The sequence below is a fragment of the Anomalospiza imberbis genome, chromosome 25 (genome assembly GCF_031753505.1).
Source record: "Anomalospiza imberbis isolate Cuckoo-Finch-1a 21T00152 chromosome 25, ASM3175350v1, whole genome shotgun sequence".
Lineage (NCBI taxonomy): Eukaryota > Metazoa > Chordata > Aves > Passeriformes > Viduidae > Anomalospiza > Anomalospiza imberbis.
The window spans coordinates 3094517-3121218 of NC_089705.1; the positions used below are offsets into that span (position 1 = coordinate 3094517).

The window sequence follows — 26702 nt, forward strand, 5'->3', positions numbered from 1 at the left end:
GAGCGCCGCCGGGACAGCCCCAGGGGGCGAGCGCCGCCGGTCCCTCCGCCGCCGGTCCCTCCGCCGCCGCCCGGGGCTCTGCCGGGGAGCTGCCGTTCCCGCCCGCGGGAGGCGAAGCGCCGGAGCAGCCGCCTCGGGACGGAGCTCATCCCGCTGCCGGCCGCACGGCGAGCATCGCGGGCGGGAGCGGCCCGCTGGCCCCGCTGGCGGCGGCGGCGGCGCAGCGCCTCCCGGCGCCCGAGCGCCGTGCTGGGCGGGCACCGGCCGGGCCGCCCCCGCCCCCGGCCCCGCCCCGGGCCGGGCTCCGCGCTCGCGGCTGAGGAGCAGCGCCGAGCGGAGCCGGGTCTGCCCAGCGCCGGGGCACCGAGAGCGGCAGCGCGGCCCCGGGACACCGACCAGGTGGGTCGGGTCGGGCCGGGCCGGGCCGGGGGCGCTGCCCGCTGTGGCCCCGCAGCCCTGGGCGGGTCGGGCGGCGGCGGGGGTGCCCTGGGGGGCTGAAGGGAAGGCGCCGTGTCCCGGGGGCCGTCTGGGGTCGGGGCATCCCCCGGGACTCTGCCGGGTCACGGTGGCGGTACGGGGACGTCGCTTGCGGGAGAGCTCTGCTCCGGCAGCACGATGCACACCGCTTTCCAGAAAGAGAAAACCACAGCCTTTGGGCCGTGCCCCTTTGCCAGACGGCCAAGTTGAGAGCTTGAGCAGTGTTTTATGAAGAGTACTGAGACTTTACTCGACCAACAGACCCGCGAGTAAACTATAACCAAATGCTCAAATGTAGCACAGGCAAATTTTCAGCACATCTGGAGCGATTACTGTTTTTCCAGAGAATCCCAGGGTAGCTATGGGAGAAGACTCTAAGCCTTGCTTTTGTGTGTGTGTGTGTGCTAGACAAAGACTCGGAAGTCACAGTTTGGATCTCACATTAAAAAATAGTTCAGTATCTTTGCAATTTTCTTTTTCCTCAACAAAGTTATGTTTCAGATTTTGTTCTCTTACAGGTAACTTTTTACTCTTTTCTTTATCCGTTTCCAGTTCTGTACTTGTGGTTACCTTACCCACTGACACTTTCATGAGAACTCAAGGGGAAGTTGGATAAACTTTTCCAGTTAGCCTGGGTGAAGCATGGTGGTAGGGATTTCTCTCCACAGACTTGCAGCGCAAACGGATGGCATGTGCCAGGGTTACGTATCTTCACGGGGCAGGATTTGATACTGACGGTCTCTTTACTTAAATCTGAACTTGCTATGTTCAGTGTTTCCCAGTTTTGAAAATAATAAAGGAATCTTTCCAAAGTAGAAAACCTAGTCTTAGGACCAGAGGAAGGGGCGAAGCTCTGGTGGATGCAGCATCCTGGTGGCAGCACAGGCTTCTAGGGAAGAGTGTAGGGACATTCCTTTTACTTTTCTGACTCCTCTACCAAGCATTAGAAATCTGTGGCTCTCCTAGCTGCCCAGGTGTTAAAACTGCCTTATTTCCCTGATTTGCTTTGTCAATATGTGGTTTAACTTCATGATAGGCAAAGAGGAAAGAGGAAGTCTGACATTTCTCCTATCTTATTTTTGTGCCATCCTCTTTCCTAAATGGAGACTGTATTGTTCCCTTGCTTTTCTTGCTGACCACTTCCTTTGAGGCACAGAATTGTCAGCAGTAGTTTTATTCTTACCCAGCTCGGTCTGTAATTTTGCACACTTTTTTAAATGGTGGCATAGCACAGGAAACAAAAATATAGGTGATATGGTTAGTTGTGGGTACAAATTATAGCAGATGCTCTACAGCAAAAGGTATGTTTTGGAGTAAGAACTCCATAAACCTGTGCATAGGGAGTGGTGGGACACACTGAAGGCAGGGCAGTGTTTGGAAACAGCCGGAATTGCCTAGCAGGGAGGCCCTGTGAACTGTTCCATGATCTCAGCTTCTGGAGCATCCCTCTGTCTCTCTGTCTTGGATTTTTTGAGATGCCTCTTAGGGTAAAATCTGTGCTTTTGCCCTGCCTGCAGAATGGCATCTGAAGAGCTGAGCGGTGAGGAGGGTGCTGAGGGTCACTGTGGTTCCCCGGTCTTTGGGAGGACAGGAGTGGCTGCTGTTCCTGCAGCACATCTGCCCTCAGCTCAGCTCCTGGTTTGCACTGTGGTTTCTTCCAGAGCAGGTGCTGGAACAGCCCTGCTGTCCCAGAACACAGCTGGCAGTAGGATAGCTCACCTTTCCCAGGTCACCCTGTCCTGGGGAGGAAAGGCAGGAGTCTCTTTCCTGGCTGGTGTCATCATGGTGTCCCTGATGACACATGGGTTTTTGTCTGCAGCATACCAATCTTGTATGACTGTAGGAAGTATTCACTGCTTGTCAGTTGATTTCTGAGGGGTTTGAGTTTAGCCATGTTCTTTTCTGGCTTTGGACATAGCAGCTTCAAGACTGAGGTGAACCCTTAAGTGATGGAGCCAGAAAAAACTTCCCTGCGGGCAGGTTACCAAAATTCCCAGTGCACCAACTTTGGAAACACTCTATTCTGTTCCCAGCCAGGACTTGCTTGCTCTATTGCTTGCCTGATGAGGTAAGGTGCTTTCTGATGTGTTCCTAATTGCAGCTGAGTTTCTGCTGTTACACGGTTGGCTGGTGTTTGAAATGCCAGCAGAAACCTGGAAAAAATTGATTACTCTCAATACCCAAAGTGTTTCCAACGCCCTTTCCCTTAAAAAGTACTTTAATGATAATTGCAGCACTGATACACAAGGTTTTCTTGGTGGTGCACCAGGATCCTCATTGATGTCTGTAGGATTTTTTCTGCCTGTAGCTTATGTGAGGCTGTGCTTGATGAGCCACAGTTGCAGCAGCAACCTCAGGAGAGAGACAGGAGTTAAACCTTGTCGCTCTGCTTCATCTTTTGTGTGATAAAGAAGTTACCCAGAAAACTGCAGTCTGGCTGCTCTGAATAAAAGCCAAACCTCTTAACAGGATAAACAGCTCCAAAATTCCTTTTAATTGCTCGAGTAAGAAATCATTTCTCCTCTGGTGTTCAGTATCCCTGGCTGACATGTGCTGTTCTCCGATTGCCCGTGCCCACCGCAGTGCCCAGGTGCTCTGGCAGGAAGGTGCTGCCAATGATGTTTGCAGTTTTGCTCAGAGTGCAAGTGGCTCATTCCTTAGGAGACTTTGCTTCTGCTGAAATAGGTGCAATTTCTATGGCCAAACTGGAAAAATTCAGAGAGAACTTCATAGTGTTTTGTCTTGGTGATGTCATCAAAATCAATTTAAGCATTTTACTCAGGTGGGGATTTTTTCAAAAGGAGGGGATAGCTGTAGCCCTAAATACCAGTTGTATCTAGGAAAGGGAGAAAACCAGTTGTTAGGGGGCAGAGAAGCTTTATCAGTAGTATTTAATCTTCAGATTACTACTACCAGGAGCTTTAGGCTCACTTTTAAGGTGAGGTTTTGGGCAGAAGGGCCAAGCTGCACGGGCTGTTTTGGTTTTGTGGCTGCTCTCTGGGAAGCTGCTGCCATGGGCACTGTCCTGCAGACACTCACCAGCGAGGAGAGGGCATTTCCCACCAAGGCTGGGGTGTGTTTACTGGACTCTGTCTGCTTTGAGGTGGGAAAAGGAAAGTACTTCATTCTGTGGAGATGTAGTTGCTGAGAAAAGTCCTTGGTCTTTGTTTCTTCTCTTCCTTCCGTTTTGCTCTGGTTTTACCAGGTGTAAAATACAATTGTCAGCAGTTTACACAGAAGGGGAATGTCAGTTTTCCTGTTGAAGAAAATATCAAGGGTCTGATTGTGAAAGGAAAGGGGAAATTGAAGAATACCACATGGCTTCCACTTTCCTGTATTTCACCCCAGCACAACTGCCTCTGCTGAGTGACCACTTTGTCTGTTGATACTTGCTAAATGGAGAAAGATTTTGACAAATTATTCTGCCTGTACTCACAGGGGCTCACTGAGAGAGTAATATTACTCTGGGAGGAATCAGACAGACACATTCATTAGGGCTAAATTAATAATTAAGAATTATTTAGTAATAACACAGGATCCAAAGAGCAATGGAACAAAAATCCTGAAATTTACATTCTTGTTCTTAGTCTAGTCTCACTTTGACTTGATTTGGCCTGTGGTCATCTGACTTAATACATTTCATTTTTATTTGCCTATGAATATGTTACTGTAGATTGTCCCACACTTGCAAACTGCAGAGTTCTTTTATGTGAAGTATTTTGAACTTCCCAAATACAAAAAAAAAAAAAATTACTAAATCAGCAGCATGGATAGATATTCATTCTGGACCCTTCTATTTGGTGTCATGGCTGGAACGAGAGTTTGTTGATGTTTATGGCCAATCTGCCCAGTGCCAGTTCTGCTCAGGAATATAAATTATCTTCCAGCACCAAGCTGGTGCTGAAGCCAAGGACATGATCTTGACTGCTTCCTAACTTAGCTTTGAACATCTGAGCTGTGAGGAATGAGGAATGTGCTGCATCCAACCTGGAGCTGTTGGCGGCCACCAATGTCATGAATCCAGTGAGTGGAGAAGCCAGCGCAGGTGACTGGACAGCTGGAGCTGTTTTCTCTACACAGGAGGGGCAAAGAGAACTCTGAATAGCTCAAGGAAATGCTTGGTGTTGTTTGAACAGTCAGAGATCTGCTTCCCTAGTGCTTCCTCCAGCACATGTTACACTTGACCCTGCCAGCACTCCACGCCAGTAGGAGTCAAGTCTTTGTCCCCAGTGGTAGATTAAACTGCTTGGCCATTGTTGCGAGTCCAAGATTTTCCTCTCTCACCCTGTTTAAATGACTGCTTGGATGTGCAGCCAAAGTAAATATGAGCTAATAAAAACTAGAGATAACACATTCAGACTCGCTGTTACGGACTAACTGTAGCACAAAGAGGCACAAGTTTTGCTGGCAGCTTTTCTGCTTAAGTTTTGAACTCAAATACCTGAAAAAGATTTGGTATGGATCAAGTATAACTTCCTTTCTATTGCAATAGGGGAACTGTATCTGTATTCATGTGTATCTTTGGAATAAGAAAGGTATTTGTTAGGCTGCTGAGGCTCTAGTGCCTGCTTTGCAAGGTATAGTGCACCAGCCCCAGCTGAGCACTGCCTCACCTGAAAGCTGGAAGTGCTGTGGCAGGGTGTGCAGCTTCAGAATACTCTTCTGTATTTCCCCACAGTCACTCTCCTTGTTGGCAATAAATGCCTTTTCAACGGACTTTTTCAGTTCCTCAGCACACAGCCTGTGGGGGCCACTGCCATAAGGTAACACTGAGATCCGTAGTCTGCTAGGGGCTGGAAGGATAGGAGGTGTTTACATGGCTCTTGGAAGTGTCCAGCTTACAGTAAAGGGAAGAGTGAGATTGGAAGAGTATCACAGTGGAGTGACAGGGATGGGATTGCCCTGTATTCCTGTGATGCAGTGCTGTTGCACACATGAGTGGTGCTGTAGTGAGGAGCTGGGAGGTCTGTAATTGTTTGGGATTAAGGCTGCTTTAAGTGCCTGTATGTTACCAGCACACATACTCACTGTGTGTCTGGAGAGGGCTGGCCTACTGAATTCCTCCTACAGTGGCTTTCTTTGCTTTTCCCTTCCTGAGGCCTTTGGCTCTGGATTCAGTGTGGTCTTGCACCCTGTCCTTCAGCCCCTTCTGCAGTAGAATGGTCTGTGATGACCAAAAGTTAGAGAGAACAGAGGGCTGAGTGTGATATGGCATTAAAGGATTAATGGCTGCTTAGCAATAATTACCATAAATTATGCAGACTAAGTCCAGATCTAGGAACAGTTTTACCTCTTTAATTCCAAGCCAGTCGTGGCTCATGCTGACAGCACACCTGGAAATGAGGTAACTGAATAATCTGCCCACATTGTTCAGATCTGCTGGGGCTTGGGCACAGACTTAGTATGTGTTTTCCTTGCTCCTGGGCAACCTTTGTTCTCCTGCAGCCAGGAAGTCTCCCTGATGGGATAAGACAGGGTGCTTCTGTTCCTTTCTTGAGAAGGATGCTGTTAACTCACCTGTGGTGTGACTTCCCTGTGAAATTCCCTTTCCAGATGCAAAGATCTCACTGTTATTGCAGTATGGGATGGAAACATTTCCAGTGCTGCCTGAACATGTTATTTAGGTCAGTTGCAAGGAAGATGGCAACGTGAATCAGAGGAGTTGGAAGAGAAAGAAGGTCATTAGACAGCACCTTGACATCCCCTGCCAATGCGGGGATTTTCTCTGCTGACGCAGAAGCCCAGTTGGAGCACACATTCATTGTCTTGTGCTCTTGCTATGGTGCCATGGCTGGGGAGCTGGACTGGCAATGAACCAGTGGGCTGCAAAGACAGACCCTACCTTTGCCAGTCTGTCTGAGCACCTAGATCCTGGTGGGTGCATGAACTAATCTCTGAAAGAGAGAGAACAAGGTCTCCTCCTTACTGCTCTGGAAAACGAGACATGTCAGGATCATTGGCCCGACTGCATCCATTTTGGGTGAATGAGCCTCCAGAAGGTGGCTTTACAGAGGCACTTTCATCATGTTGTTGCAACGTTTAGTTTACCAGAGCAGCCCGGGGGATGTTCCCATCCTGGTAATGGGCATGTGGTGCCCAGAGCACTACAGCAGCTCCTAGGGAATTCAGCAGAGCCAAGGCCTGCCTTGTGCCGGACCAGCCTTGGGCTGGAGGGCTGTCAGTGATGGTGGGAAACCCCTGAAAATATCCCCTGGGCAGGGCTCTGCCATGGGCTCTGTTTCCCTTCCCAAAGGAAGCAGTCTGAATTTACCCAGTGCTCTGTAGAGACCTGTAGGCTAAAACAAATTATTTTTACACAGTAGGAAACATTGAGAGCAACCTTAACTGATGAAGCAATTTGCCAGCTTTTAGCCTCAAGGTCCCTAGTCCCTCAGGGCTTTCCAGCGTAAAGCCTTGGGTCGGTTTCCCAGAATGATTCTCTTGGATATGTACTTTTGGCTCATTACTAGCTATTTTATTTTTCCAAGAGCCAGCCCTCGTTAGCTTCGTTCTCACAGCATTGTTTTCTTTCTAGAAGAAGCTTTTGCTGGCTCTCCTAAACTATTGCATGGGAATTGCTTACTAGCTTACATTTTTTTTTGTTTGTTTTGACCCAAAGCTGTGCTTTGCTCCCCTCTGTAACACTGCCAGCATAATTTCCAGTCTCTTTTAAGCATATGTTTTGCAATAATATCTAAAGTCTTGGCTCCAAGTAACTGCCTTACAGAGAGATTAGTATCTTCTAACGAAGGAATTGAGAAGCAAATAGTGAGAACAAAAGCAATATCTTGAGAGCCTGTAAGACTATCCTGACCTTTCCCAAAGGCCTCAGCCTGGCCCTCAGTGTTCAGCAGATGGCAGAAATCAGGGTGGACTTTGATTTGTAGAGGCCTCTGCCTTGCTGCTGTGTTTGCGGGAAATGTGCTCAGCACATTGTGGCCATCTGGGCTTGACTGTACTATTCTGATAATCCCCAGGGAGCTTTCTCCAGCAAAGCTCATTCTTGATGGAAGTCCTCTCTGGCTGACCTTGTAGAAGGCTAGTATTAGCAGTGTGGGTTTTTGACATTTGACAGTAGCGTTCCTCATAGGAAGAAAATGGGCTTGGGAAATGCTTTGTCCTGGCCAGGAAGAAGGTACCACTCACCAGGTGTCCATGTGGGCACACAGTTGGAATTACACTAGAAAGTGAGGAGGTTAATGTTAACGATTCCTAAACTTCAAGAGGAAGTGTTCCCAGAATGCAAAGGCCGTCAGAAAACAACTGGAAAATTGCCTTGCTTTAGATGGGAGAACCAGATGAGGGGGTTGAACCTGGAGTTGAGAGTCTCAAAATTGCAAGGGAGCTCAGTGACTGGCCATTCACAGGGAGACAAGAGGCAGATGAGGGGGTCCTGACAGGAGCTGGAATCTTCATCTGGAGCTAAATGAAGGTCTGCTTTTCAGAAGAACTGAGCTGGCTTTGCCTGAAATCAAAAGAATGATTGGGTGCTCAGCATCCCTGGAACTTAGAGGTCAAAATATAGGCTGCCAAATTCAAGAAATAAGGAAAGAACAAAACCAAACCCTCTCCCAGGCTGTGTTCTGAGGCTGTAACTGCTCTGCCTCAGATATTTAGCATTTCAGGTGTGGGGGGCTGTGTGGCAGCTTGAGTGGCCAGTCCCACGGGCAGTGCTGTCCTCAGGGAGCAGGGTGTCTGCCCTGCCCTTTGCACTGTGCATCTGGCAGTGTGTGCCTGATTTTGCTTCTAAATCACACACTCCCTGCTCATGACCCACCCACGATGGGCTGTTGGACCTGTGGCACCCATTCTGCTCCCTCCTGCCTGTCCCTGGCCATCCATAGTGACAAGTCTCAACCCTTTTCCTGACCTTTTGACTCTTCAGCTGTGCAGTGTGTGGAGCTTGCTCCAGGCTGCTTGTGTATCAAACTCCCAGGAGAGTTTTGTGTGATGGTGCCACAGAGGCTCCTCTCCACGTCTATCCCATGGCAGTTTTTCCCTGTGTTGCCCAGGCAAAAGGGACTCTCCAGCCTCTGGCTCTGCTGGCCAGCCCTCGTCAGCCACACTCTTGAGAAATCTTAGTGGAGATGTCGACCTGGCAGATGGAGGCCATTACCTCATTCCACAAAAATGCTTTGTTATTGAGAAAATGGAAACTGTCTGAGGTTTGGGAGCTGAATAGAGTCATTGGTGTCTGTTTTAACCGCAGTTTAGTGGTGACTGCTCAAAAGTTCCCCTCTCTGAGCATTCCCTTTTCCTACACCCATAATCTTCAAGCCATTGGAGAGCTGTGATGACTTAACTCATTAGCTGAGCAAAAAATGTTGAATGCTGCTGCATGCTCTGCAGAAACTTCACTAAAACCTCAACATCTTCCAGCAAAACTAAAATGATGAGCCAAGAAATAACCCTTTGCAAGCTGTTGGCCAGAGAAGTGATCCCTATGGATACTAAGCCAAATTCAACCCTTTTTACAGTTTCAGCTGTGTGTCTTGTTTACTTGACTTTGAAAAGCTCTCTGAAGATTATGCAGGAACTTCTTGGAGAGAAAAGACATGCTTGGGCACTTAGGTTTGTAATTCTTAAAGATGGGTATCTGAACCCCAGTACTGAAGAGAAATTTCTTTTCATCAATTTTTAAAAGCAGATTTTAGCACTGTAGATTTGAGAGCATAGGGGAACGACTAAAAATAGGGATTGAAGTGTTTGCAAGCTAGTTTTTGTATTGCTGTGAATAATGACTGGGCTTAGTCCAGAAGAGCATTAACCTAAACACAGGCCTTGTTTTACTTAACAGATATTTGTGAAACTGGCATCTGATACCTCTTTTTGAGAACCTTCCATAAGCATTAATCACCAGCACCCTAAGAGAACCAAGAGCAACAGCTTTTTGGAAATAAAATGAACACTTTATTTATGTATTTTTAAACTAATTAATCTTGGCAGGCCAAATGAATGTCTTCCAGCTGCTACAGATGGTTTTCACATGACTAAATATTTTGGTGTGTAGAAAAACCTAAAATAGTGGAACCACAAGATATTAAGTATTTAATTATGACCCTGGAATGTAAATATGACCTTGATATTTTAAGTTTGTTTGCCCAAATTTCAAGTGTTCTCTTAGAAATCCATCAAACAATGCAGTTCTGATCTTGTTATCTGTGAAGCAGAGTGACTACTCAGCATCTCCTCCGAATTTATTTAAATATCAGAGTGTGTTTTAGAAGCAGGAATTTGCTTAACTGGAAAAATAATCCCAGCTGCTTGAGGCAGAACCCAGGCTCCAGGTTTGAAATGTAATGGACTAGTTCTGTTCTAGATCCCTGCTTTCAGGTTTAACCATAAAAATCCTTTCTAGGCTCAGCTCTGCCTCTTAAGGTCTTGAGGAGGTTTTTTAATATAAAATACAAATTGTAAAAACAATTAGCAGTTGACTTTTTAGCTTGTATCTTACCCATTTGGAACACATTCTGGCCATGTGTTGTTCCTGTATCTGTAAAGCAGCCTTATTTCTTGAATGGTGCAAGCCCACAAGATTTCCTTTGTGTGAGTGTATCAGAGGTAATTTCTGTTGTGGTTCAGGGCTGTGTGGCTGCAGATCATACACAACCTCCATGTACACTCAGGCTTCTTGTGAAAAATGTCTTTTTGTAGTTCTTCTAATGAAACAAAAGGAAGGGAACCATATAAAATATGTATTTGAAAGGCCTAACTTTCAGCACAGTTGAAGACAGAAATTCCTCTCTGAGGTCCACACCTGATGGCACTGTTCCTGGGTATTGCTCAGGATGGAAAGATGACAAAAAATGAACAGCAACAAAAACCATGGGGCCTTAGCTGTCCCTGAGTGCAAGGACTGCATTTGTCAGCATCATGAGCCCCAGTACCAGCCTAAACTCCTGACTTTTGCCAGGCTTTTGACCTCACCTTGGAGTTCAACTACCCTCATTTAAGGAAAACGTGGCTTTTTCCTTTCTTAAAAATGAACCCATTTTGAACTGGTGCATAACTTCCTGCTGCTGCCGTATCCCAGCTCAGCCTGCTCACTGCTGAACCCCAAGTTTAAATAGCAAGAGCAGCTAGCAGAGGCATGGTGTTGGTTGGGAGATCTGGACTCTGGATTAGCTGTGCTCTGTAACAGCACAGCACTGTGTCTGTTACAGGGTTGGAAGGCACCTTAAAGACCATGTCCCTCTCTTCATTCTCCTCCTTCCCCCTTTTCTCCTGCTTCTCCCAGAGTCAGGGTTGTGCAATCTATAGATGCAGGTCTGTACCCCATGTTGGTGGGTGTCACAATTTCCACTGGCAGGGATATGTGCTGCATCTCAGGAGGAGAAGAAAGATGGAACTTGGATCTTGGTTCCATTTTTAGTTCTACAGGCCATGCCTAGTGCCAGAACTCTCTGAGGTGCAAATCCCAGGAGGGAGATAGCATTACTCCCTGACCTGTGGGTAATACAAGGGTAAATAATGTTTTTGCTGCTGACAGCTGTTAGGGAATTGAGGAAGCCACAGTCCAATGAGAGATGTGGGATGTCAGCTCTGGAAACTTGAGGACTTTTTGCATTAATGATCTTGCACTGGATCATCACATATGTTTGTGTTACTGGCAGTAGAGAATTGGGGAGCTAAACTGCTTCCCAGGTAAATCTTTAGTTTGTGTCCTTAAATTTGGATTATTTATTCTCATCTGCCTCTTTCCTTGGCACATGGATATTTTCAAAAAGAAAAGGCAGCATCTAAATCTAAAGGCATTTCAGCGGTTCCCTTTAACTCAGTGAACAGTTGACATCAAGAAAATTGCTGAGTGCCTAACTCAGAACATTCTGGAATACACACACTAGTAGTTGTACTCACCAAGAGTCATTAAAAGCAAAAAGTGCACAGTGTGTTTTGCATCTATCTCAGCCAAGAAAAGTTTTATTTCTGCTATTTCTCAACCCTAAGCAAACACAGCTTAAATCTGTAGCTCACAGAAAGATTAAATCTGGCCCAGTGTGCATGTGTAAAGTGTTGGATGTGTTGCTTTTGGAGAGCCCAGAGCTGAGTGTGGGAAATCATAACTGCACGTCAGGTTGGTGAAGGTGCAAGGAAATGTGTTGTGCTTCCTGCTGAGTGAAACAGCAATAACTACAGGATGATTGAATAATGCTTTCAGGTCCTTGATAGCTTTGAGTTTTCATTTTAGAAGAAGATGTAGAGCAGAACTTTGAATAAAAATGAGAGAGGGCAATGCAGAGACCTTGAATAATGAGTAGATCAGGCTGTTTGAACCACACTGCCCCTTTCAAGTGACAATCCAGGTTCTGCTGCTCACCTTGTTAGCACCTGACTTGGTAAGTCAGGCTGATAATGATGTTCATGAGTTTTTCACTTTGTAAGGAGTTTTGCTTCTTCTCTTTTGGTTTTTTTTTCCTATCATCATGACATTGAGCAATAGAAAGGCTTTGGAAGTGAAATATGTCTACACAAAACTGGAATCATGTCTCTTGTGAAAATTTAGAGTAACTTTTATTGCAAGTGTCCAATTTCTAGTCACAAGTAATGACATTTAAACCCCTGTAGGTAACACAATCCCTGTGCTGATGTCACCCTTGGTTTATGATGTGAGTGCTTTTGTCGCTGGACAAGCACTTGAGTGTTTGCTAGTGAAGTGATGATTTACTCCTGAGAGAGTCTGGCTGGTGGCACCTGCTGTAGCTGACTGTGAGGTGAGGGGCTGGAGGAGCACCCTGGCACAGCTGGGTCCCTGCTGCTCCACTGCTTTCAGCAATGCAAGGTAACGGAATTGGGCTGAGCTTTTATTTCCAGGGTTTGCCAGTTTGGGACAAATAGCTTGTAAATGGAGCACTTCTGTTCTGATCAGCTCCAGAACAGAGGGAGGGTTGTTGGCATTGCAGTGAAGCCCCTGATGCTCGGGTTGCTTGGGCATGTGAACGGCTTAGGGGACTTTTTCCCAGTAGTCAGAGTGCACGTTACTTCTGCTTCCATCAGCATCACTGAGTGTGGAGCACCTTCCCTGCAGCAAAGAAAGGAGGCATTGCTTCACATCTGCTCCTTCAAGGGCTGAGACAGCAGCTCTTCTTGGTCTTCAGCTGAAAGTTGCCAAGAGAGGAGCCTCTGTTAGTGAAAATTCTGTTCTTTCTGATCCTTTTTCACTTCTGAGAGATGTGCTTCATGTAGGTTTCCTTGTAAATCTCAGATAGGAATCAGAGAAAGAGGTTCTGTAAAGGAGCCACGGACCTGGACCAAGGACTCTTGATGTTGTTACTTCTTGTCTGTTCATGTTGGATTTTTTTTCTGTAAAGGAACAGCTTTTCCTCTCTTTCTTAGTTTTTAGGCAGTCCACACGTTTACTGAGCTGCCTGCCAGCAGCAGCTCCAGTTCTGAGATAGACATGTCCGGTGGACAGGGGCATGGGGTTGGAAACTCCATGTGCAGCTGCATTCATACATTTTGTGGGCATTTGTGTCTCTTACAATAGCTGTTTCCACTTAGTCTTTTGGATGTGGCACAGTTTTCCCTTTCATGGGTGCCACCAAAGATTATCTCTGCACAGCAGAAACAGGAGGCATGTTGCATCTTGCAATTTTCCTTTTAGCACTTGCAAGGAGTTATTTTGTAGAGATGTTATGCAAAATAGGTGACACTTGCAACTGATGGCTTCTATTATTTAAATTTTGCAGTATTAAGAGTAGTTTTAAAGGTATCAGTGAGAATGGTTTGAAGATAACCAGCTGGTGAAAGTCAATGACAGGTGCTGACCAGATCACCTGGCAGAGAAGTCTTCAGTCACAGAAGGGAACTTGTTGTTCACTTCTACCCTGGCAAGGCAGTGACTAGGAGGTGTTCTCTTCTCCTCTCAGCCATCCCATCTGTCCCCTTTCCTCGGCTGTGCTGCCCTTGAGAGCGCTGCCCTGTTTCGGGAGGGCTGCAGCTGGCACACACCGCATCTCCCGGGCAACAAATGATCCTAGTTTTTGTTTCGGAGAACCGTCAAGCCGTTCCCGGGGTGGTAACATGAGACAATTTGTCTTTTGCCAGGACTCAGTCCTTCCCCAGATTTAGAAGCTGCTCGCATGCTTCATGCTGCAGGGCTGGCATTGCCTTTGCTTGCAAGGGACACCAGCAGCTGTAAAAAGCACTTTACAGGGAGACAGTCCGTGTTCCTTGGGCTAAGAGCCAGCACAGGTGGGGAGGCCTCAGGGATCTGTGGCAGAGAGGGAGTGCACAAGTGTCTCCTGTCACCTTCCTGGCTTTCTCTTCCCCCTGCGGATTTTGGAGAGCCCCAAAAGGCACAAAACTGCCAGGGCTCAGATGCACATCACCTCTCTCCATCAATAGATCTGCTTACATGCAAGAAACCAACTGCAAATACTTGTGTTTGAGAGGCAAAGAATCAAATCGGAAGGGGGAGTATTTTGACCAAATTTGGTGAAAAAATTCACTTTGCCCTTTAAGTAATAAGCGTGCATTAAATAAAGCATGTCTGGGATATGTGTCTTTTCCTGCTACTGGAAGTCAAAGTTGCTTTGTTTATTGAAAAGAAACGTGAAGCTGAGCAGAGCCTTAATCAGTAAAAGAGCTTTCAGTCTTGCTGGGGAGACAGGGAATAGGGGACTGGGCTCAAATTGTACAGGTTGGTTTTCAGCACGTGAGCAAAAAACACCATCACTAGGGCTGTGTCCAGTGCTTGAGGCAGTCTCTTGATTACCTTTTTGGGCAAAACAGAGGTGTGATCTCATAAGGATCTTTTATTAAGGACTGCAAAAAGCTTTGTAAATACTAACTTAAATTATGTATCAACTCAGAAATAAGAATGGCTTCATCCTCAATTTAAAAAGCAGCTGTCTCTAAGGGAAGGAAAAGTGCAAACTACAGTGTAAGGATTCATTTGTGAGAGAACTTCAGAGAAATAGAGCGGAATGACATTATTTTGCAGTAATATCTACATTGAGATGCACAGGCCCCAAGAACTAGCAACTAGAGCAGTCAGATTATTTTTTCTGCATATAGGCTGTGATGTCTGTTTGAGTTGCAAGATTCTTGTGTGCTGAGCTGATCCAAGATGAAGGTACATTGGCCTCAGTGTGCAGTTAGTCATTTCCTGTCACGCTTTCATGTTTGAATCCTGTTGTACTGCATATGACCTTTATTTTGTGGGGCAAAGAGATCTTGAAAACACGATTGCCAGGAATCCTCAGATTGTTAAGTTGGATAAGCAGTGAGGCATTGATATGGCTGTGGGTTACATGGGCATAAACCAATTCAGTCCAAAATTAAACTTTCAATGCTAGATTGTAGCATGCTCACAACATGCTCATTGAGAGTAATTGCACACCTGTCCCTTGCTCCTTTTTAAGAATTGACAGGAGCAGCCCTTTCCCTGGACTGCAGCTCTTGCTCCTCCGATCACACCAAAGCTCCTGTGATCAGTCACATTCCCTGAAACTTGGCTTCAGCATCTTTCTTCCTCTTATGGCCACCGTGACCATGTGTGCAGCTGCTGCCCTCAGCCAACCCCTGCCTCAGTGGTAGCTGTGCCTGGCTGCCAGTGTCCCCTGCTTGTCACTGGCACGTGGCAGGAAAGGTACCTGTCACGAGGAGTCTCTCTTTTCTCTGCAGCCTCCTCAGAGACAAGCCAGAATCTCTCCTGGCATGGTTTTAAGCCATGGGTTTCTTAACTGCCTGACAGAATGGTCTGTGTTGAGCTGGCCAGAAGTTTCTGGTGTGTTCCTGTCTTGCTCCTCTGCTCTCAGACTTCTTCCATCTGTTGGTCTGTTTGAATGTGATGGGTCCAAAGTGCCCAAATGACTTCAATTCCTGACTTCCTGTTGAGTGCACAGAATTCGCTTACTTTGTGCTCATTTTGAATAAGATTAACAGTTGATCTCTTGAGCAAACATTCCAATTTAATGTCAGCAGAATGACACAGGCTGCCTGCTCTGAGTGTTCCCAAATAGTTTTACTGCTGTTAGCTACACCTTTGACAGACCAAGATTTTGTTCAGAACCTAAAATAGTTAGTTAACCCCTACAGATGCTTAGTAATAAATTTTTAACTCTGAAATCATTCCCTCTTTTTTTCCTTGGCAGAGTTCTTATGTTTATGGTTGCATAATAGGGACTCTTCAGCTCCTTTCTCAGACCCTGGTAGAATTAGCTTTACTTAAAGAAAGTAAGTCCAGAGCAAGGGCTGAATTGTCTCTTGTGCCTCTGCCTGTGCTGCTGGTACTTCACGAGCCCAGCACAGCAGTGGTGGCAGCTTGCCCTTGCTCACCTTGGACCAGGTGTGATGGCTCTGTCACAGTTTCCTGCAGGCACCTCTGGGCAGGCTGGGGGCTGGAGGCAGGTGTGATTTTCTTACTGATTGTATTCTGTTTAAGAGTACAATCAGACATTTATGGGATAGGTGTGGTTTTGGCACTGTCCTTTATCTATATGCAGAGCTGCCGAGCTGCCAGGAGGAGTCTGCGATATGGCTTTTTCTTTGGATGGGGCAACTCAAAGATCCCTTCTGAATAATGAGAAACCCTTATTTTGTCATTCTAAGACTGTATTAAAGTCACGAAACAGTTTAGGTCTTGTGGCTTGTCAGATTCTGCTACTTCAGTTTTAATGGATTGTGCTGCTTCTTCCTCACAAAGTTGTGGGCATTTTCAGGAAGCTGCTTACCTTGCTGACAGCAAGTTATTTTATTTGAAATGCAAGGTGTTTCTTTACAGTGCTGCCAGCCGTTTTACTCAATCTGTTGCACAGCCTGGAGCAGCCCGTGACAGCTCTGGGCAGGAGGGTGTCCTGCCCGTGCTTGGGGGAAAGGCTGAGGTGCAGCTTGCTCAGCAGAGCTCAGTGCATGCACATGCAGGAGCACAACACCCCAGTGGTGCAGGGAGGCTGTGGCCATACACCCAGCTGATCTGCTAATCTCCTGCCTCTGAGGCTGACTGTAAGAACCAAACTTTCCCTGTGTGTTGGAGAAATGACCTGCAGCATCCTCTGGTTGTGCTGGTGATGGGGAAGCTGCCGTGTGAGGCCTGTGGCTGTCCTGATGGTCCCTGCAAAGAATCTACTCCTTGCCATGCTGGAGCCCTCCTTCCTACTTAAGATTTCAGAGCTGTCCTGGGGAAGGCTGGAGGGCAGCTTGGAGGCGAGAGCTGAGGGCAGGAAGTGACTCACTGGAGCTGCAAGCAGGGGGTGAAGGTCTGATGCAGCTCTGCTCCCAAGGGTGCCCCATGCAGGCTGGGTCACCCTGAGGGAGCGCTGGGACCTCTCCCCAGCTGCCTCAAGCTCTCCTCTGACAGCCCCAGGGATGCACAAGGTCTGCAGCAGTGCTGGTGGGTTTGGGAGCAGAGTGACAGGGCACAGGTAGGCAGCAGCATGAGTAAGTGTGGAGAAACCTCCACAGCACCCCAGGGAGCTGGGCCGGGGCCAGGGTGCACAGTGACCCTGTGCAGATCCCCAGAAGCGGTGTCAGGAAACGTGGAATGAAAGCACTCCCAGCCTAAGGGAACGGCTGGAGCTGCTCCTCAGAGCAAGCAGCTGGTTTGCCTTTTAGGGTCGGCAGCAGGCAGGAACAATTTCATGCAGATTCCAGGACCCATAATGGTTCTGGAAAACTAGCAGGAACAAAAAGTGTTCTTCTCCTCTGCTGACCTTGGAGTGCTTTGGGGACTGTCTTTCAAAGCCATGTCCCTGGACAGTTTCATCCTTACATGGGGAATACTTGCCTGCCCCAGTGAGGTGGTGCTTTCTCTTCTGTGTGTCTGTTGAGGTGTGAACTGCAATTGCTTATATTTATGCTCAGACAGCCGTGGGGAGGCGAGAATAGGCAGGGACCTGACAGACAGTCAAAAGCAGGTCTTTTCCTATGTCCTGGAAAGATTAAGTGTTTCCCTAGGAATAGCCCCATGGATTACTCTAGGGTGACTCTGTGGAGCAGCTGGTTGTGAGCTGACAACAAACAAACTGGTGTGAAGTTACATGGTATTACAGGTTCACCACACACACGAGACTCCACACCTAAGGAGTTCTCTTCAGTGATTGTGTGGATCAGGCCGTACTCCGCCTGTATTGCCTCCTTTGCATAACAAATCCCTGGTTTATTGGTGCTAAAATTATTGCAATGATCTCCTGGGGCTGTTGCTAAGCCATGGCTTCGGACAATGACACCAGGGTGGTGTTGGGTGCATGTTACTCTCTAATTAGAAAGTGGACTTTGCTGTGCTTCCTTGACAAATTGCTGACCTTTTCCATACATGAGGCTATTCTGAGCTGTGCTCCAGACTGATCAGATTTGCATCGAGGAGCACTTTGAATGTTGTTTGTGAGTGGAGCTCTTGTTCCTAAAGCTGTTTGTTCACGGGCACAGGAGAGGAACTGAACTTCCTTTGCTCTGTGAGCACAACTACATCTTTCAGAGGGAAAGAGGAGGCAGCTGGCAGGCATATATCTGTGTTTATTTTTGCCCTCCAAAAGCTAGTGAGACAGCTGAGCAATATCCCACATTCAGCTCCACTATTACTCTGTACCAGGGACCTGCTTCAGCAAGCCTTGTCCCCCCAGACCGGAGCCATCTGGCAATGCACAAACACTGTATTTGCAACTGCAATCCCATCATTATAGGGCAACACCTAGGTTTGCATTTGAAGGCGTTCCTGACATCAGCCCAGCACAGTCAACACACAGCTGATGTTTACAGGGTGGTGCAAAGGATGAGGACACGCTCACTGGCACAAGAGCAATTGCCTATATTGTACCTTCTATGTCTGAGCCTCAGTTTAAGGGGTTTTTAATGCATTTTAAAACTCTAACTCTGTGCTTCATAAGGAAGGCAATTCTCAGGTTCATAATTACAATCACAGTAAGAATTATGGGCTTTTCTACTATTTCTTTTACTCCATTTCTTTTGTCCCACCTTCCTCTTCCCAGAGTGTTCAGTCTCACAGTACCACATCTCAGGGACGAAGATGCTGCGTTTGCTTTGGTGCTGCCTGGGCTTCGACGCCCCTGCCCAGCTCTGAGAGCAGAACAAAGGGAGCAAACAGCTTATCTAACACAAATAACCCTGAGCAAACTTCCTGGGCCTGTTTTTGCTCCCTTGAAAAGGCAGCACAAAGTCTGTTCCTGTGTGCAGCCTTGGCCACATGAGGCTCCCGGGCCTGGCTCTGCTGCACCCCCAGCCTGGGGAGCAGCACTCAGCTTGAAAAGTTTTTCACTTGGGGAAAAACTGCTCGAAACAGAGGCAAGCCTGGCCTGGCTTTAGGGTCCTCCTTGGTATATCATTCCTTGAGGGGTTTGTTTTTCACTTCCTCTTCTTCTGACAACATCAGGGTAGCGATGCTCAGGAGGCTTATTCCTCATCACTGGTAAAATCCCAGCCTTCTTCACTCAGGTTGTTTTTTTCTTCCTTTGTGTTTTCTGATGTTCTCTGAGCCTGTATTACTGGGCCACAGAGCTAAAGTTCAGCTCATTGAGAAACATGGAAGTTCCCTGCTCTGGCGGTGCCTTCACCTCTAATGAGCAGGAGTGCTCATTACAGGTTCTCTCAGTACAGACACACCTTGGAAAGTTCCCTTCACCAGGGCTGGGAGGGGAGGAAGGAGAGTTGGAAATTTAATTCTTTGCCAGAGAAAAAGGTCCCAGGTAGCTTCAGGGAGCAAAGGCAAGTGGGGTGGCAGAGAAGGCAACAGTGGGTGAGAAGCAGCCAGGAGCTGGGTGGGGGTCAGGGGAGCTGCTGCCCAGTCACGGGAGCACCTCGGGGGTGCCCCAGAGGGGAGGGACACTGGGGGGCCAGCACAAGCTGGAGCAGCAGGTGCACTTCAGCACCTTGCAGCAAACCACCATGTGCCCGCCTTGTGTCCAGTAACAGACTGGGCATTGCCTTGTTCTGCAGGCAGCACACAGGGCTGCTGGTCGGAGCTTTGGGAGAGGCTTGGTGGAGCGCTGGCCCCAGCCCGTGCTGCTGGCAGGGACAGGCCATGGAGCTGCTCCCACAGCCACAGCCACACACGCTGGCCTGCCACGCTGGAGGGCACGCAGCGGGCAGTGGCCTGGGTGGCAGCTGGTAACGAGTGTCTGAAAAGGAACCTTGTTCCCCCTCAGTTGGTCACGTAGCTATGTGGGAGCACTGGATTTATTCGCCATCAGTCCTATCGGCACATACCAGGCTTGACAACAGCTGGGAGCTGTGTGGCTTGGCCAAGAATAGCCCTGGGGAGCTCTGGGCTGTGAGTCAGAGCTGTCTGGATCAGCTCCTGCCCTGGAGGCTGCCTCCCAACCTACAGCTGGCTGTGGGGAGGGGGTGCAGGGGCTGGTAGGGAGCTCCCTGACCATTAAATGCTTAACTGCAGATTGAGCTGTAATTGCTCTTTGTGAAGTGGGTGGGTTCGTGAAGAAGGCAGTGGAGGTGCTCTGCAGCTGACAGATCCCTTGTAACTCAGTGGGCTTGTCTACACTTGACAGCAGCCCAGGTTAAAGAAGGGTGTGATTTTGCAAGTGGAAAACTCCATGTTTAGGAATATCCAGGCTGATCTAAACAGGAAGAAGATAGTCTTGTTCTGGAGTTAATGCTCCGAAGAAAGCAAAATAGTTCCACAAACCTGTTGTCTGTGAGGGAGATAATGAGCAAGGAGAGATGTCAGGTCTCCTTCATGCCAAGCCCCAACAGGTGCTTGTGGAACATCCATCTGCCCCTATAGCTTCTCCCTGGAGAGTGTTTATAGTTGGAGCAACACATGCAGAGCAGTTTGCTGGGAAAGGCTCCAGAGCCAAGGCACAAGAGCAGAATGCCTGATTCCTGCTTCCCTATGGAGCAGCTGCTTTAAACCTCTGGAGAAGTTCCAGGGTTTGAGCTGCTAGCAGCCCCTCAGGCAGAGCTTTCAGCCATTGTGAGGAGCCCTGCTGTGGACCACGGAGGGCTGAGCATGGGTCTCTGAAGGGCAGCTGGGCACACAGGTCTCCCTTAGGGTGTCTGGCTCTCAGACATCACAGTGGACACACAACCATGTGATATGTGCATGGTTTTGGTGACAAACCAAAACTTTTAATGCAGGAAATTTCTCCCTCTTTATTTTACACTTCACTTCCCAGGATAGTAGTAAAGAGTGAGGAGCTTAGCTGCATGCTGACATGTCCAGGTTTCCTGAGTAATGCCAAAGTTCTCCAGCTGTGAACTGGAGTATAAGCCTGAAGGCCCTGATGTCTGCAGGCTCTTAGGGCAGCGCACGCAGCCCCAGAGCAGGAGCACAGCGTGGGTCTGTCCCCTGTGCTGACAGCAACTGTTGGCTCAGTGCAGGACTCTGGTCCCTGGAGGTGGCAGGGTTGCGCAGGGACATCTCAGACAGCCTGAGCTGATCCTGACCCACACCTGCCCTGATCTCAGCAGGTGAAGGAGGGCCTCAGACCGGCACCATGACAGAGTGCTTCGACTGTGACAACTGCAAGGAGTCCCTGTATGGGCGCAAGTACATCCAGATGGACAATGGCCCATACTGCATCCCCTGCTACGACGCGCACTTCGCCAACACCTGCGACGAGTGCAAGGAGCTGATCGGCCACGACTGCAGGGTGAGTAGAGGCCCTGCAGACAAGCAGGCCAGTTCCCAAGGCCTTTGGTCCCCTGCTCATGCTGGCTGTTCTCCCAGGAGCTGTACTACGAGGACCGCCATTACCATGAGCACTGCTTCCGTTGCTTCCGCTGCGACCGCTCTCTGGCTGATGAGCCGTTCACCTGCCAGGGCAAGGAGCTGCTGTGCAACGACTGCTACTGCAGCGAGTTCTCCTCCAAATGTATCGCCTGTGAGAAGACCGTCATGCCAGGTAGGAGCAGGCGGACTTGAGCACTGCAGTTTGTTCCTGGTCCCTTGGTGTCAGGTGGGGCTGCAGGTCCAGCTTGAGAGCAGCATGGAAGAGAGTTGGGTCTGGTTTTCCTCTTGGTTTTCCTCCCTTCCTGTCATTGCGTGGAGAGGGTTGGGTCCTTTGTTTGTCCAGCAAGAGAGCACTGCTGGAGAAGCTGTGATCACCACAGCAGCCCCATCTATCTGTTCCCCTTTTTCATGGGGAAGTGAATGAGGGAGGAGATAACAAAGGGTTTCCTGGGCATTTTCTGCTGTGTGCTGACAAGAAGAGACAGAATGACTGAAGATGTGCGAGTGTCTCTGGAGAAGGCCTGAGGCAAAGGCGTGTGTGTCTTTACTTGGCTATTTTGGCACCACCTTCAGATGTAGGTTACGTCAGGCATCTCTGCCATGGGCTTTGTGCCAGTGCTGGGGACATGTTCCTGCAGCCCTCCCCTTGTGGCTGTGCTGTGGGCCTGAAGCCCCCTCTCCAGCTTCATGGTCCTGAACTGCCATGAGGAGGGGGAGCATAGAGCCAGGTGTGCAGGACCACAGCTCATCCTGTCCAGCCCCCCACGTCCCTGTGTGCGTGTGTGCTGCTCCCTTCTGTCACTGCAGGGCTCTCTTTGCAGGCTCCCGTAAGCTGGAGTACAATGGACAGACCTGGCATGAGCATTGCTTCATCTGCAGCAGCTGCCAGCAGCCCATTGGGTCACGGTCCTTCATCCCAGACAAGAAGGATTATTACTGTGTCCCCTGTTACGAGAGCAAGTTCGCTCCTCGCTGCACTCGATGCAAAAAGGTACGTGTGGCCTGACAGCCCAGAGCCCCCAGCTCTGATGCAGGGACAGGGAACTCCCTGCTCCTGCCTGAGCTCTATCAGAGGAAGATTCAGGTGCCATCACCCCAGCTGGGCTGTTTCCCTTTGCCTGTGTGTCACCAGCACGTGCTGTCTTCCTGCAGACCCTCACCAAGGGAGGAGTGACCTACCGGGATGAGCCGTGGCACAAGGAGTGCTTTGTCTGCACGGGCTGCAAGACCCCCTTGGCTGGGCAGCAGTTCACCTCCCAGGATGACAACCCGTACTGCATCAAGTGCTTTGGGAACCTCTATGCCAAGAAGTGCAGCGCCTGCACAAAGCCCATCACAGGTGAGCAGAACAGCTCTCTGAGGAGCAGTGGTCCTGAGGCTACTTCTGTCCCTTTGTCTGCATCTCTCACAGCGGTGAACTGTGTCCTGTGGGAGAAATTCCCTCTACCCACAGGTAAAGGCTCCAAAGTGACCCCTCAAAGCAGGATCTCATGTCTCTAGCTTGCGTTGATACTGATTGTCGTGTCCTGTGAAAAGGTTGTTCACAGACAGGGAAAACCTACAGCAGCACCTGGTGCAGGGGGGTCTGGACCTGTTGTTCCTGCCTAAGACAAGGGAAGTAAGGGATCCTCTTCTGCAGAGCCCCCTAAGGTTCTGGCTTCCTTCCTACCCTCCCCCACATGACCTTCCCCCTTGCAATTCCCAGGTTCTTGCTGCTGGGAAGGCAGGAGAAGCTGTGAATCAGCTGGTGACTCAGAGGATAATTCTGGCTGAAGACAGCTCCCAGGCACCCACTTCCCCTCTGGTCCTTATGAGTTTGTTGCAGCCCTGGGGAGAAGAGGGTCACAGCTCACCAGTCCAACAACTGCCAGCAGAGAAGGGAAGCTCCTGTGGAGCGTCTGCAGGAGCCTGGGCCTGCGCTGCTGGCAGGATGGCTCTTCCCAGGGTTCGAGTAGTTCTGACTTCATTCACTGTGATGGTGCAACTTCTCTCCCTGCTCCTCCTAGGCGAGAAAATCGTGATTCTGGTCCAAATATGTCAACCCTGCAAAGTCTGCTCTGAAGCAATTTTAGTGCTTTTCCCCCACCAGAGTGGAGATTCACATTTCAGATCTATTTGATCCTGGGGTGTGTTTTGGGTGCCACCACCAGTGCCATGTGTGAAGACCTGACCTGGAGATGAGCAGGCCAGGGCTCGGTCTGTTCAGGAAGCTCATCCCAGTTTCCCCAGAGACTCTGACATTGCCCTCTGTCCCTCCCACAGGTTTTGGTGGTGGCAAATACGTCTCCTTTGAGGACCGTCACTGGCACCACAACTGCTTCAACTGTGCCCGCTGCAGCACTTCGCTGGTGGGGAAGGGCTTCATCCCCGACAACGACGAGATCCTGTGTCGCGACTGCAGCAGCGACCTATGAGCCCCCGAGGGCACCGCGGGGCAGGGCCTCCCTCTGTCCTTCAGGGCCTTTGTGCCAGGCTCCCCGGCAGCACTGCAGGGGCAGAGCACGAGGCACAGGAGATGGGGGCTGACCCCGAACCGCGGTGTGTTCAGGGGATTCCTGTGCCCCCTCCCTGAAGGCTAGAGTGCGCTGTGCCACGGCTCTGTGCAGTCAAAGCTAAATAAAGCTGAAAAAGGAGCTTCAAGACCCCCCATTATTTACTCTTTCTTTTCGCTTCCAGTCTAACCAGGCACGAGCCCAGGCCCCCAGCTGAGCAAAGGGCAGGAGTGGCTTCGGCACTGGGCTGCTGGATCTGCATGCTGGCACTGACCTCTCTGCTTTCTCCATGTGCTTCCCTCGCTCTAGGTGACACAAGGCAGTGTCTCGGGGCCATGCAGCTTGGCCATGCTGGCCTGTGTCACAGCTGGCTTTGCTCAGCCTTCCCGTATGCACAGCTGGCTCAGTCATGAAGGGCACCGTCTTCTGTTCTAGAGGTTTGGGGACACCAGGCTGGAGTGTGGCCAGGAGAAGAGCATGCTTCCTGTCAGATGGGATCCACCTCTGGAATTCTGTAGCACCTCACTCTTTGCAGGCCAGACCCTTTGCTCAGCACCTCCATGGCAGTGCTCGCTTAGCTGTGAATGAGGAGTTCAAATCACTTGTAGGTACGGGGCATTCAGCTCACCCACACCTAGCCCATTCCTGTCCACCTGTGCTGTGACATCCCGTGGCTGGGGTGGTTGAGCTGGGGCTGGGACTGCTGGCCTGCTGATGCTCAGGTGCATCTGACTGAGCCTTAGAGAAGGGCATGCTGAAGGCTGAGAGCACTCAGGGCTTTATTCCTTCTCCATCCCTCTCATGAGGATCTATGAGACAGGCGCTGCTATCAGAGCCCAGCTGCCAGCAGCACTGGGAACACCAGAGATAATTAATTCAGGACAATTGCCCACAGACTGTGCCTGTGATTAGTAGCTGTTTGGGAGGGTCTGCAGAGCACAGGGCTGCAGCACAGAGAGCAGCTGAGGAGGCAGCAGGATGTCCACAACCTGCTCCTCCAGGGCTGCCTGCATCCCCAGTGGTAGGCAGAGAGCGGTGGCCCCTTCCAGCCACACTCATGAGCCACACTCATCCTTCCCTGGGTCCCAAACAAGAAGCAAAGCAAAGATTGCACCTGGGGGGTGGGGGGAATGACTTTACATTGCCCAGGTCCCAGTTGGTCCTAACTGCAAAATAGGGTGTCTTGAGCCATCTCAGACTCACATGAGGCCTTGAGCAATCCTTGCCCAATGCCTGAGCTGGCCCTGGGCTAAGGCCCCTCCCAGTGGGATGCTCATGCCTGCCTTGTCTCTAAATCCTTCTGCTTCTGTCTCGCTGGGACACTTTTGCCAACCCTGCTTTCCTGCTTAGTCAGCCACATGCTTTTCTGAAAACCTGTTCTTGTGGGTTTTTTTCCCTTTTGTACTCATCTGTCATGAATATCCATCATTTTGTACACAACTACAGGATAAAGGGGCTAGCCCCCCACCCGGGCTTCACTTAGGAACAGAAAATGTTATGCATGTTGAAGTTATTACTCTGTGTTCAGATCCTTGTTAAATCCTTGTTTGAAAGCTTTGATGACAGCAAATCAGAGTTTGTGTGTTTGCTATTATGAGAGGAGCTTGGAGCCATCTCCAGAAGGAATTGTCCTAATCCCCAGCATCCTCTGTATTTCCTACAGCTTTGTACAATAAACCATTTTCGTGACACTTTCTCTTCTGTGTCTCTTGAACAGCAGGCACAGGGCAGAATGCTGAGTGGGTGCTGGGCTCTGCTCAGCCTTGTCTCACCCCGATCCCATTCTGGGGATGGGCAACCTCTGCAGTGCTTGTGCCTGCCTTCCCAAACCACAGCCCCACCATCAGCCGTGCTGGCCCTGTGGTTGTGGCAGAGCAGCAGCATCTCCCTCCTCCGGCTGCGTGGCTGCAGCGGGTTCCTGGGGCTGGGGGTGTCCATCTGTCCATGCTTGCTGTCTGTACAGGCAGGCAGTTCTGCAGGACAGGCCCCAGCAGGACGTGGGGTGCTGCTGTGCTTGCAGGCTGGCTGTGGGACTGTTGGGATGGCTGCGGTACTGAACCAACCCCGCTGTGCAGAGCGGCCTCCCTGCCCTACAGTGTGCACTGCCTGCCCACGCCACCACATTCCAAGGGGACTCCTCGGGTAGCTGCTGCTGCAGCCTCCAGCCAGGATATCCTTGGTCCCTCTTGGCAGCCTTCCCTTCCCTGCTGCATGCTCTTTACTCATGTTTATCCGTCAGGGAGCCATGTATTCCCTAACATATGAAACTATTTTCCACAGATCCTTTACATTTACCAACAGCTGCCATGACTTGCTCTGGACTTGCCTGCTCCAGCCCTCCCAGCGCAGTGGCTGGGCTCCCGTGGGTGCTGCTCCAGTGGCAGCATGGGCACAGCCCATGGGGTGCCTCTGTGCAGGACCATGGCACTGGTGTGTGCACATTCCTGGCTGCTTCAAAGGCTCTGCTCTGCTGGCTGATGGAGCTCTAGCACGATTTTTGTTCCTGTTGCTGCCCTGTGACCTGGGCTGGGCTCTGGTGCTGTGCTGGGCCTTGGAGGGTGAGTGAGCAGCTCCAGCCCAGAGGTTCCCAGCTGAGCCTGTCCTCCAGCAGCAGCAGCTCATTCCGGGCTTTCTGCAGTGCTGTTTCCAGGGATTAACCGCAAAAGGTTTCTGTACAAGGGGCCCCCAGGCTCCTCTTTCAGTCAGCCTCCAGAGCCTCACGTTTTTAGCCAAAAAAGGAAATGACCCAGCTGCACGTAGCACTGAAACATCTGGATTTTATCCCTGTCATGAATGGGTCATGGCTGTACATGGCCCAGTGCCTGATTTACAGGAGGGGGAGGGTGATGTCATGCACAAACATCCCCCGAGACTCTGGAGTGTGGGTCTGAAACAGTCATGGAAATTTTATTAAGCACAAGGAGCAGTGTGAGGGGGGTCAGGCCAGGGCTGTTGCGCTGGTGAGGTGGGAGTGGGGAAGCTGCTGAGGACATGGGGCAGCACTGCAGGGGTAGAAAGAGACCCTGGCATTGACCAAATCTGCCCAAGCTGTGCCCTCCTGCACCACTGTGGATCAGGGACAGCGTTTG

General features: G+C 49.7%; 1 protein-coding gene across 5 annotated transcripts; it reads left to right on the plus strand.

Moving 5' to 3' along the window:
• The first annotated feature begins 189 nt into the window (after window positions 1-189).
• FHL3 (four and a half LIM domains 3) lies at window positions 190-25302 on the plus strand. 5 transcript variants are annotated; one of them, XM_068172782.1, is made up of 6 exons: window positions 190-399; window positions 20857-21041; window positions 21119-21293; window positions 21943-22112; window positions 22274-22460; window positions 23384-25302. In XM_068172782.1, exons 2-6 carry the CDS (start codon window positions 20886-20888, stop codon window positions 23533-23535), a joined length of 840 nt encoding a protein of 279 aa, XP_068028883.1. In that variant the 5' UTR covers window positions 190-399; window positions 20857-20885; the 3' UTR covers window positions 23536-25302. The 5 variants fall into 5 exon arrangements, with proteins under 5 accessions (XP_068028883.1, XP_068028885.1, XP_068028886.1 ...); XM_068172784.1 differs by having other exon boundaries at window positions 20860-21041; XM_068172785.1 differs by lacking the exon at window positions 190-399 and adding an exon at window positions 11100-11121.
• Window positions 25303-26702: the final 1400 nt, after the last annotated feature.

Excerpts from the sequence above, each read along its gene's own strand:
- FHL3 (XM_068172780.1), top strand. Across the intron at positions 22,113-22,273 it reads GCTGCACTCGATGCAAAAAG|ACCCTCACCAAGGGAGGAGT; the intron begins GTACGTGTGGCC and ends GTCTTCCTGCAG. Across the intron at positions 22,461-23,383 it reads CTGCACAAAGCCCATCACAG|GTTTTGGTGGTGGCAAATAC; the intron begins GTGAGCAGAACA and ends TCCCTCCCACAG.